The sequence below is a fragment of the Chelonoidis abingdonii genome, chromosome 1 (assembly GCF_003597395.2).
Source record: "Chelonoidis abingdonii isolate Lonesome George chromosome 1, CheloAbing_2.0, whole genome shotgun sequence".
NCBI lineage: Eukaryota > Metazoa > Chordata > Testudines > Testudinidae > Chelonoidis > Chelonoidis abingdonii.
In genome coordinates this window covers 205,239,009-205,251,324 of record NC_133769.1, presented here as the reverse complement: position 1 = coordinate 205,251,324, position 12,316 = coordinate 205,239,009, and the positions used below count along the sequence as shown (strand labels likewise).

Here is a 12,316-nt window from a genome sequence, read left to right as displayed (position 1 = left end):
ACGCCTGCCAAAGTCTTGTCTGTGTCTAGGCACAAAGTACGGGCGGTGAGGCTGGGGACGGAAAGGCCTGCGTTGGGTCACCGGCATATGCATGACCAGAGAACGCATTATGACCCTATTGTCCTTCAGACTTTGCAGTCTAGGGTCAGTCTTTTCTGAGAAAAGACCTTTACCATCAAACGGCAAGTCCTGGATGGTATACTGCAGCTCCAGTGGGAGGCTGGAAACCTGCAGCCATGAGATGCGTCTCATGGCAACACCCGAGGCCAGAATCCTGGCTGCTGAGTCGGCTGCATCTAGTGAGGCCTGGAAGGAAGTTCTGGCCACCTTTTTCCCTTCCTCCAAGAAGGCAGTGAACTCTTGGCGGGAGTCTTGAGGGAGTAGCTCCGTAAACCTACCTACCTCTGCCCAGGTGTTGTAATTATAGCGGCTGAGCAGGGCTTGTTGATTTGCCACCCGGAGCTGTAGGGCGCCTGCTGAGTACACTTTGCAGCCAAGCAGGTCCATTCGCCTAGCCTCTTTCGACTTCGAGGCTGGCGCCTGTTGGCCATGGCGCTCCCTCTCATTAACGGACTGAATGACTACTGAGCATGGAGGAGGATGGACATACAAATACTCGTACCCCCTAGAGGGTACCATGTATTTATGCTCGATTCCTCTGGCCGCAGGAGGGATAGAGGCTGGAGATTGCCATATAGTGTCGGCATTGGCTTGGATGGTCCGAATAAATGGTAGGGCCATTCTGGTGGGGGTATCCACCGACAGAATGCTCATTACCAGGTCCTCTGCCTCTGCGACCTCCTCCACCTGGAGGTTCATATTGAGCGCTACCCTCCTGAGGAGGTCCTGACGGGCTCTCAGGTCGATTGGAGGAGGGCACGAGGAGGATGTTCCTGCCACCGCCTCATCTGGAGAAGAGGAAGAGGAGATGCCAGGGACGAGTGGTCCTGTGTGGCCTCTTGCTCTTGGGCAGCCTTCTGCTCCAGTGGGACCGGGGAGACCAGTGGGTGGACTGGTGCTTCCTCCATACCAGCCGGAGGGGGACGGCTAGCTGTTGCCTCTGGTACTCGGTGCTCTGATGGGGCAGAGCGAGACGGAACTATTAGAGCACCTTGGGCCTGGTGGTACGCCCAAGGTGTCCAGAAGGACCACTGAGGTGGGCCTTGGTCCTGGGTCTGGGCCTCTTGAAAGACTCCGTTGTGCACATCAGAATCGCGGTCCTAAGCATAAAAGCTGTCTGTGTGGGATGACACTGAAGTGTGTCTGGATGGCCATGGAGGAGCAGAGAAGCCCTGGGCAGAGTTCCTGCCTCTAGTGGACCTTGCTCTACTCGGCACCAGAGACCGGTACCGGGAGGCATACCAGTACCAGGAACGAGATCGGGACCTGCGACCGGAGCGGTGCCAGGTCAACCAAGATCTCTAGGCTCGACGTCAGGAGCGGCTACGAGAGTCACGGTGCCTGGAACGGTGCCGGGAGCTGGAACGGTGCTGAGAGTAGCGGGCCAGCGAACGGGATACCGACTGGTGCCGCGAGTGCGACCGGTACCAAGAAAGAAAACAGTGCCGGGACTGCGAGCGGCGTCGGGAGTGGGAGCGCTGTCAGGACCTAGAACGTCTGCGGGACCGTGATCGTGAACGGTGCCGGTCCGCTGTGCCGATGGAAGGTGGTCTTATCAAGGCTGGCTTGCCTATAGACTGTATTACCCGCACCGGCGGTGCCAGGGGTACAGGCAGCATCGACTCTGTCATGGCAATCAGATCCCTCGCCATTGAGAACATCTCCGGCGTGGATGGGATAGTAAGCTCTACCGCGGCTCGCACCAGGGAGCTAACAGGCACCGGACTCTTGACAGCCCTTGTGGGACCAGAATCGACAGTGCCGACGTTGTCGGTGCCGCGGCGGGTGTCGGCGCCGGGCGATCCAACTTAGACGAGCTCTCTGGCTGCGGTGCAAGTGGCACACAACAGCAGGAGTCTTAGTCTTCCTCGACCTTGGGGAGAGGGAGCAGCGTGGAGCCGACTTCGGTGCCGGCGATGGCTGGTGCCAAGAGGCCTTGGCAGTACCGGCACAGTCCGGTGCCGAGGCGGCGCTTCTGCCTGCCGATTGACCAGCGCGCGGTGCTGAAGGGTGAGAGCCGCCTCCAAGAGGAGCTGTTTAAGTCTGAAGTCCGACTACTTTTTTGTTCATGGCTTGAAAGCCTTGCAAATGTGACACTTAGGTGTCAGGTGCGATTCCCCGAGGCACTTCAGACAGGAGTCGTGTGAATCTCCTGTCGGCATCGGCTTGCGACCGGCCGAGTATGGTTTGAAACCCAGTGAACCCGGCATGGGCCCCGGCACCGGGTGCAGAGAAGGGGCTAATCCCCGAACCCCTCTTAACTATATTACACTAACTATGCTATAAACAGATAAACTAAGTATAACTATATAAAAAGTTAACAACAATCTCCACAATAATGAACGAGAGAACTATGAGTAGCTAGGGAAGTAGAGGCCAGCTAAGCCACACTCCACTCTTCCAACGACCGACACAGGCGGTAATAAGGAACTGAGGGGTGGCTGGGTTGGCAGGGGTATATATCCAGTGCCATGGCGGTGCCACTCCAGGGGGTGCCCAGTCGACCCACCGAGTGTTGCTAGCGTAAAAAGTCTTCCGACGAACATGCACGCGGCGCGCGCGCACCTAACTGGAATCGATATGAGCAAGCACTCAAAGAAGAAAACATGGTTACACCTATAATGTGCTAAGATTTTTTTGGCTCCCAAGGACAGCATTATATCGAGGTAAAGGTGTATTATATAACCTTGTTATTTTAATTATTCTGCGTGTAGACCTACCAATATCAGTAGGGCTAATCACAGAATAAGGTATGTGATTTTTAAGGGTGTCAGACCCTAAGAAAACAAGTCTAGTTGCATGTATTCTCACTCATACACGTTACCCAGCTACCAACCATCACCAATTTTGTAGATTTTTATCTTCAGAACAATAATATAAATTATTCTACCATTCAGTTGGAATATATAGAATCAATATCTAAGGTTTATTTCTAGTTAACTAATATTTCAAGCACTTATACTGCTGCTCCCATTTCTAAAATCATGCAAACCAAAAGCAATGTGCATCAGTTTTTAAAATGGACACTTACATCTCATTGGTATCTGCAAGTTTTTTGGATGTATTCTTTGTTGCTTTTAATTTCTCTTGGCTTTCTTTTTTTTCTTGTTGCCATTTCTTAACTTCCATTTCTAAATCTTGGTGAAACCAATCCAGCTCTCTTTGTGTAATCTAGAGGCAGAAAATATTTAAGAAAATGTAGTTTCTTAAAGACATTCCTTTTAAAAATTACTAGAGTAAGTTGTGGGGGGGGTTTTAATTGATACACCTAGCAAATGCATGCTGATTAGAACACGTGTTCCAGCCAGCGTTTGATTCACATTTAGATGAAAATAAACAGGGCTACTCAGAACGAGTGAAAAAGGTATTCTGTTGTTAAAACTAAGTTTTATTGTGATGATTACCACTTATGTCTCAGGCCTGGTCTACACTACGCGTTTAAACCGAATTTAGCAGCATTAAACCGAATTAACCCAGCACCCGTCCACACAACGAGGCCCTTTATATCAATATAAAGGGCTCTTTAAACCAGTATCTGTACTCCTCCCCGACGAGAGGAGTAACGCTGAAATTGGTTTATTTATTTATGGAAAATAAGGCCAAACCCACATTTCTATAATACCTTCTCATTCCTATCAAATATCTGCCTTTTGACAACATAAACCACTAATATAATATAATTTGTGAAACATTAGTGAAGTGGTGTTGAGGAGCCATAAAGGAATGAATTCCTGCAAACATTACTTAAAGTACTATGCTTGTTACTATTTGCAGGACTGATCCAAAACAAAAAGTCAAATTATGTCTTAGCTCACAGTGCTAGTAAATAATAGAGTATTCTGAAATATTGAATTTATTGTAATTACCATAAGACAAAATTTTAAATGTCTATATATTAACTATTTATAAATACAGCTAACGTCTCATTTAGTATGTATCATTTAAACAACCATTGAAATAAAAAAGTTAAAAGACAAGACCTTCCACCATGTAAAGATAATTTTATACTGCTTGTGTAACTCCCACATTTTTCATGTATTTTTTAGGCCATAAAAAAACTCAATGCCCCTTTAAAGTATTAAAGGGACAAAATGTAAATGAGCTGCAAAAAGTGGTTGTGTCTGCACTGACAGCTCTAGAGAATTAAGTGTTCTAATTTATCAAGAAAGAACAGGATAGGAAATTTAATGCATTACCAGTCAAAGATCCTAAAAGAGTTTCTTCTTTAAATTCTTACCTGAATAGCTATCATCCTTGTAAGTTGGAATGCTTTTCAACAACAGTGTATTTTCATTCTCAAATTCCATCTAAACAGATAGATCATATTTAAATTCCTTAATACTACTCATACCCTGGTCAAGATATCTTCATAAGAGCTGTAATCTGACTTCATATACATACTGAGGGTCCGGGTATGTTTTATTTGACTTCGATATGATTGCCAATATGTACTCTCTGTCTGATATTGCTGTTTATCAATATCAAGAGGAGCTTCATAATCAGCATATATATAATAGGTTGCCCACACATCTGGAGTAGGGTATTTGAAAATCATTGAGAACGTCTTCTCATTTCATAACCCGAAGAAACCTTGTCAAGGTAATCTTATTATCAGAAAAATAGAAGGAATGCAGTAATGCATTTAGAAAAAGATACGTGGCCCTTCTATTGTTCAATACTCTGACTAGGAGAGAATGCACTGAAATATAAGAAAATACGTGAGGAATATCCCGTGACTGAATTAATCTGGAGTTTCACAGTTGCTACTGTAGTATTAGTAGAAATGGCATATAAGGTTATAATATAAGACCTGGTTTGAATTCCTTAGCAGCGGGTTTAACTGTAGTTTGCTCTTGGAATTTTCATGACTATTTGACTAGGTTATGTGATTTCCTCTTCATTTCTAGTATCTTCTTCAGTCTCAGTATTTTCCTTAAGCAGAGTTGCATGTTTCACAAACACAATCAGATTATCCATCATAACAAAATGAAGGGATTCCAGAAGGAAAGATTTCAGACCACTGCATCTTCCACAATCTTACGAGCTTCTGCAGGGAAATGTTATATTCTCAACAATTTATCATCATTTCCATGGACCATGTATCCTCCAAGGATCTGAGAAGAATAGCTTGGAAAAAAACAAATTATACTCATTATCCAAGCATTTTTCCATCACTTTAAGTCATACTTGATATACATTCTGTTTAAACCGTATCAGAGGGTGCGTGTTAGTCGGATCTGTACAACAGCGAATCCTGTGGCATCTTATAGACTAACTACGTTTGTGAGCATGAGCTTTCGTGGATGATACCTTCACTTCAGCCAGAAAGCTCTCCGTCAAACGCTCTGTTAGTCTATATAGCGTGCACAAGGATTCTCTGCTGTTTTAACAGTAATTCTACAAAGCATAATACATTAGTAATGTATTAAGAACTTTGAAATAACAATTTTTCAGAAAACTACATAAGAAACGCCTACTAATTCAGATATTTGCTCTCTATACCTCTTCTACAAATTAACTTTTCCAAATACAGTGCCAATATAAAAAGGAGATGGCCAAGCCAAGAACTAAAATCATGACTTTGTAATGCTGAAAAACAGAATTCCACTAGTTAACACTTTATTTCCTCCAAAGAGAAACTAGTGTTATATGGACTCTTATCTGAAGGGATTAAGCAAGGAAAAGTAGTAATAATAACTAAGGCTCCATGGTTGCCATGCTATGGCGTCTGCCAGGGCAATCCAAGGAAAAAGGGCGTGAAATGATTGTCTGTCGTTGCTTTTACGGAGGAAGGATTGAGTGATGACATTTACCCACAATCACCCATTACACTGTTTTTGCCCCATCATGCATTGGGATCTCCACCCAGAATTCCAATGGGCGGGGGAGACTGCGGGAACTATGGGATAGCTACGGGATAGCTACCCACAGTGCAACGCTCCAGAAATCGATGCTAGCCTCTGTACATGGACGCACACCACCAAATTAATGTGCTTAGTGTGGCCACGTGCACTCGACTTTATACAATGTTTTACAAAACCAGTTTCTGTAAAATCAGAATAATCCTGTAGTGTAGACATACCCTCGAGTGCATTATTGACCAATAAGCTGTCTAAAGCTAAGAGGGTTTTTTAAATCATTCCAATTGTTCTTTATCTGTTACCCTACATTGGGGTGTGCGTAAAAAAATTACCTTATTTTCTTCAACTCTTTTTTTTAACTGCTCTTCTAAAACACTCGTCTCTTCTGAGCTTCGGCTCTGTAACTGTTCATATTTTTCCTTTGCTTCCTTAAGTTGCTCTTGTAATACCTGATGCTCTTTTTCCATACGTAAAATATCTCCCTGAAATTTAGTTCATGAAACAACGTCTGTTATAGCACTCAATATCCTAGAGTAACAACATCACACCACAATACATTTATAGGAAAAGATTAATGTGAACTATGGTCCAAAATCTTGAAAAACTTTGTTGATAAAAGGTTAAAAGGATTTTGAATTCAACTCAGGAAACAAATACTGATTCAGCACTGAACTAGCATGAACATTTTGAAGGTCTATTAAACTGCCATTTAATATTACAGGGAGTTAGATACTCCTATCAACTTGATACTTCTACATCCCAGAATGGAGGGAAGTAATCATGCTCAGAATTGTTGGAAAGGAAGAATTACAAAATTCATCACTGAAACTGACTCCAATGTTTGAGCAACAACTAGAGAACCTGAGCTCCAAAATTGCCACTTTTTTCATTAGACCTCTATGAATTCAACATTATGACATACTAAAAAGCAGGTCCAAACAAGATGGATTGGGGAGGACGGGGGACCCAAAGGTCACAAAAATTCTCTGTCATTTTTAACCAGATTTATCCTTTCACTACTAAACTTTTTGGGGATGCTTTTTATCTCAAGCTCCTCTTGATCTATACGAACGGAACATTTTAATGTAGTATGGGTGATTTAAGCACTTGTCCAAAAAATCCTATAACGATAGATTTTTAAGTTTTACTAATAAGTGACTAATTTGTTGAGTTTTATAGCGAGATAATAAATTAAATGACACTGTGCACGTCTCATTGGGCCCTTAATTCTTCCTTATCTAATCAGCAAAGACTTTCATATCAAATATTGCCTAAGTAAAAATACATGTACTTACTTGTTGAGTTTCAAATGGATAAAAAGGCATGGTATTAGTGTCCCTGCCTGCTAATTCCTGATTTACCTAGAACACAAACAACCACTAGTTATTTAAATAAGAATAAAAAAATTGTATCCCATCTACACTTGCAACCAGTCCCTTCAAAGTTTTGTAGTGTAGATGGGCCTAACTTAAAGGCACATTAACATCTCTCTTAGATCATGAGTAGTTCCCATCTACCAGACTTGAAGGAACCACCTTGAGGATAACAATATTGTAAATGAGTTCCCATAAACGGTTGCATGTGTAAGTGAATGTTGGATATTTTGGTTGAACTTTCTCGATTCTCAGGTCAACAAACAGATATGAATATTATGTTTAAAGAGCAATCCCTTCCCTCAGATTCCTTAAAAAGAAGCTTGAGTGAGCAAGCAGAGTTTCTCTGAAACCTCAGGGTAGGATTTTCAAAAGTGTTCACAACTGGCCTCCAGCTCTTACTGAAGGCAAAGGGAGTTTTACCATGGACGTTGATGAGAATACAGTTAGGCCAACACTGAATGCTTTGAAAATACCACTTTGAGTTCAAAAAACAAATTATTACCATGAATAATGTGCAATGCCTGAAAATACAGTTTAACTATAAATTTGCATTTGATCATCTGTAGCACAGATAGCTCTAAAAAAGTTAACCTCATTAGGGACAGTGGTGATAATAGAATTCAACATCTTTGTTTTATCTCCACTAACTTTCAGAGTCCCTAAGACATCCCTAATATAGAGACAATAGTTACTAAAAGTATGATGCAGCTGCATTTCCCACTGTACCAAAAGGTCTTAAAAGTTCACTTCTGCTGATCTTGCAAAGATTTAAATATGGCACCACTGAAAAAATATGTAATTACTAGGCACATGAGGGGTTCTTTTTTTTGTAAGTGTTTCATTATATGCAGGTATTAGTTTGAAAACTGTTTTCCAAATGGAAAAACAAGGGAGAACAATCTGATTTTCCTCCCTTTGGTTTGAAGAGAGATGAAGGCACGTTTTTATTTAATTTATTTATGAAAATAGGCAAACCCACAATTTCTATAATACCTTCTCATTCCTATACAAATATCTGCCTTTTTGCACTAACATAACCAACTAATATAAATATAATTGTGAAAACATTAGTGAAGTGGTGTTGAGGAGCCATAAAGGAATGAATCCTGCAAACAGTTAGCTTAAAGTACTATGCTTGTTACTATTTGCAGGACTGGATGCCAAAACAAAAAGTCAAATTTAGTCTTAGCTCACAGTGGACTAGTAAATACATAGATATTCTGAAATATTGAATTTAATGTATATTAACATAAGACAACAATTTAAATGTCTATATATTTTAAACTATTTTATAAAATACAGCTAACGTCTCATTTAGTATGTATCAATTTAAACAACCATTGAAATAAAAAAGTTAAAGAACAAGAACCTTCCCCAACCTGTAAGATAAATTTTATACTGCTTGTGTAACTCCCACATTTTTCATGTATATTTTAGGCATAAAAAAACTCAATGCCCCTTTAAAGTATTAAAGGGACAAATGTAAATGAGCTGCAAAAAGTGGTTGTGTCTGCACTGACAGCTCTAGAGAATTAAGTGTTCTATTTATCAAGAAAGAACAGGATAGGAAATTTAATGCATTACCAGTCAAAGATCCTTAAAAGAGTTTCTTCCTTTAAATTTCTTACCTGAATAGCTATCATCCTTGTAAGTGGAATGCTTTTCACTACAGGTGTATTTTTATTCTCAAATTCCATCTTAACAGCAGATAGATCATATTTAAATTCCTTAATACTACTCATACCCTGGTCAAGATTATCTTCATAAGAGCTGTAATCTGACTTCATCAGTACATACTGAGGGTCCGGGTATGTTTGTATTTGACTTCGTATATGATTGCCAGATATGTACTCTCTGTCTGATATTGCTGTTTTATCAATATCAAGAGGAGCTTCATAATCAGCATATATATAACTAGGTTGCCCAGCAACATCTGGAGTAGGAGGTATTTGAGAAATCATTGAGAACGTTCTTTCATTTTCATAACCCGAAGAAACCTTAGTCAGAGGTATATCATGATTATCAGAAATAGAGGAATGCAGTAATGCATTTGAAAAAGATAGTGGCCCTTCTATTGTATCAATACTCTGACTAGGGAGAGAATGCACTGAAATATAAGAAATACGTGAGGAATATCCCGTGACTGAATAATCTGGAGTTTCACAGTTTGCTACTGTAGTATTAGTAGAAATTGGCATATAAGGTTTAATATAAGACACTGGTTTGAATTCCTTAGCAGCTGGGTTTAACTGTAGTTTGCTCTTGGAATTTTCATGACTATTTTGATAGGTTATGTGATTTTCCTCTTCATTTCTAGTATCTTCTTCAGTCTCAGTATTTTCCTTAAGCAGAGTTGCATGTTTCATCAAACCAATCAGATTATCCATCATAACAAAATGAAGGGATTCCAGAAGGAAAGATTTCAGACCACCTGCATCTTCCACAATCTTACGAGCTTCTGCAGGGAAATGTTCATATTCTCCAATTAACAATTTATCATCAATTTCCATGGGACCATGTTCCTCCAAGATCTGAGAGAAATAGCTTGGAAAAAAAACAATTATACTCATTAATCCAAGCATTTTTCATTTCACTTTTAAGTCATACTTGATATTTACATTACTGTTTTAACAGTATCAGAGGGGTAGCCGTGTTAGTCTGGATCTGTAAAAGCAGCAAAGAATCCTGTGGCACCTTATAGACTAACTGACGTTTTGGAGCATGAGCTTTCGTGGATGAATACCTACTTCAGCCACGAAAGCTCATGCTTCAAAACGTCTGTTAGTCTATAAGGTGCCACAGGATTCTCTGCTGTTTTAACAGTAATTTCTACAAAGACAAATAGCATTAGTAATGTATTAAGAAACTTTTGAAATCAATTTTTTCAGAAAAAACATTAAGAAACGCCTACTAATTCTAGATATTTGCTCTCTATACCTCTTCTACAAATTAACTTTTCCAAATACAGTGCCAATATAAAAAGGAGATGGCCAGAGCCAAGAACTAAAATCATGACTTTGTAATAAGCTGAAAAACAGAATCTCACAGTTAACACTTTATTTCTCCAAAGAGAAACTAGTGTTATATACTTTATCTGAAGGGTTAGCAAGGAAAAGATAGTATATAACTAAGGCCTGGTCTATACTACGCGTTTAAACCAAATTTAGCAGTGTAAACCGATTTAACCCTGCACCCGTCCACACAAAGAGGTCCTTTATATCGATATAAAGGGCTCTTTAAACCGGTTTCTGTACTTCTCCCCGACGACAGGAGTAGCGCTGAAATTGGTATTGCCATGTCGGATTAGGATTAGTGTGGCTGCAATTTGACGGTATTGGCCTCCGGGAGGTATCCCACAGTGCACCATTGTGACCGCTCTGGAAAGCGATCTGAACTCGGAGGCACTGGCCAGGTAGACACGAAAAGCCCCGCCAACTTTTGAATTTCATTTCCTGTTTGCCCAGCATGAGGAGCTCTGATCAGCACAGGTGGGATGCAGTCCAAATCCAAAAAGAGCTCCAGCATGGACTGTACAGGAGATACTGGATCTGATTGCTGTATGGGGAGACAAATCTGTTCTATCTGAGCTCCGTTACAGAAGACGAAATGACAAAGCATTTGAAAAAATCTCCAGGCTATGATAGACAGAGGCCACAGCAGGGACTCAGCACAGTGCTGCGTGACAAGCGTAACGGAAAGCCAAAGAATCAAATGGACGCTCATGGAGGGAGGGAGGGGTACTGAGGACTCCAGCTATCCACAGTCCCGCAGTCTCCTGAAAAGCATTTGCATTCTTGGCTGAGCTCCCAATGCCTGAAGGGTCAAAAACATTGTCCGGGTGGTTCAGGGTATATCTCGTCAATTTAGCCCCCTCCCTCCCCATGAAAGAAAGGGAAAAAAAATCGTTTCTTGCCATTTTTCAATGTCCACTGTATGTCTATGTCCGTACTGCATGCTGCTGGTAGACGCAGTGCTGTAGCGCTGAACAGCAGCATCCCCTCCCTTCCTTTCCTGATGGCAGACGGTACAAAATGGTGGAAAACCGTCATCATCATCCCGTGAGTGCTCCTGGCTGGCCTCGGTGAGGTCGGCCGGGGGGCGCCTGGGTAAAAATGGGAATGACTCCGTAGGTCATTCCTGGCAGACGGTACAAAACGGCTTGGGTAACCGTCCTCATCATAGCAGCTGGAGCCTGAGCTCCATCAGCCCCCACCCCATTTCATGTCTAAAGAAAAGATTCTGTTCTGCCTGGACTATCATAGCAGCGGGTGGCTGCGCTCCTCTCCCCAGCCCCTTTAATGTCCTGCCTGGACTATCATAGCAGCTGGAGGCTGCCTCCCCCTCATTTTATCTCGCTAAAAAGTCAGTGTTTCTTATTCCTGCATTCTTTATTACTTCATCACACAAATGGGGGGACACTGCCATGGTAGCCCAGAAGGGTTGGGGGAGGAGGGAAGCAACGGGTGAGGTTGTTGCAGGGGCACCCCCTAGAATGGCATGCAGCTCATCATTTCTGCGGGATCTCTGGGGCTCTGACATGGAGCGGCTGTGCTCTCTGGCTCTCTAGTAGACTTGCCCCATATTCTAGGCAGGACTGACTCTATTTTTAGACAAAACATAAAGAAGGGAATGACCCGGGGAGTCATTCCCATTTTTGTCCATGCGCCCGGCCGACCTCAGCGAGGCCAGCCAGGAGCACCCATGACAGCAGCAGACGGGTACAAAAGGATTGATAACCGTCATCGCCAATTTCCAATTGCAAACGGTGCAAAATGACTGATAACCATCATCTCATCGCCATTACAATGGCAGATGGTGCAATAGGGATGGTAACCATTTCTGCTACCTTGCAAAGGCAAATGAATGCTGCTGTGTAGCACTGCAGTACCGCCTCTGTCAGCACCATCTAGTACACATACGGTAACAGTGACAAAAGGCAAAACAGGCTCCATAGTTGCC

The 12,316-nt window shown here is 42.1% G+C and overlaps 1 protein-coding gene across 10 annotated transcripts in view; it reads right to left on the bottom strand.

Annotated features, from left to right (window-relative positions):
- Positions 1-12,316, bottom strand: part of TTC3 (tetratricopeptide repeat domain 3) — a 163,539-nt gene that overhangs the window by 26,922 nt on the left and 124,301 nt on the right. For all 10 annotated transcript variants that reach the window (XM_032797194.2, XM_032797165.2, XM_032797185.2 and 7 more), the window contains 4 exons: positions 8,986-9,901; positions 7,277-7,342; positions 6,314-6,463; positions 3,152-3,291 (listed from right to left, as the gene is read on the bottom strand). In XM_032797194.2, coding sequence (XP_032653085.1) covers positions 3,152-3,291; positions 6,314-6,463; positions 7,277-7,342; positions 8,986-9,901 — 1,272 coding nt within the window. The remainder of the gene's footprint in view (positions 1-3,151; positions 3,292-6,313; positions 6,464-7,276; positions 7,343-8,985; positions 9,902-12,316) is intronic.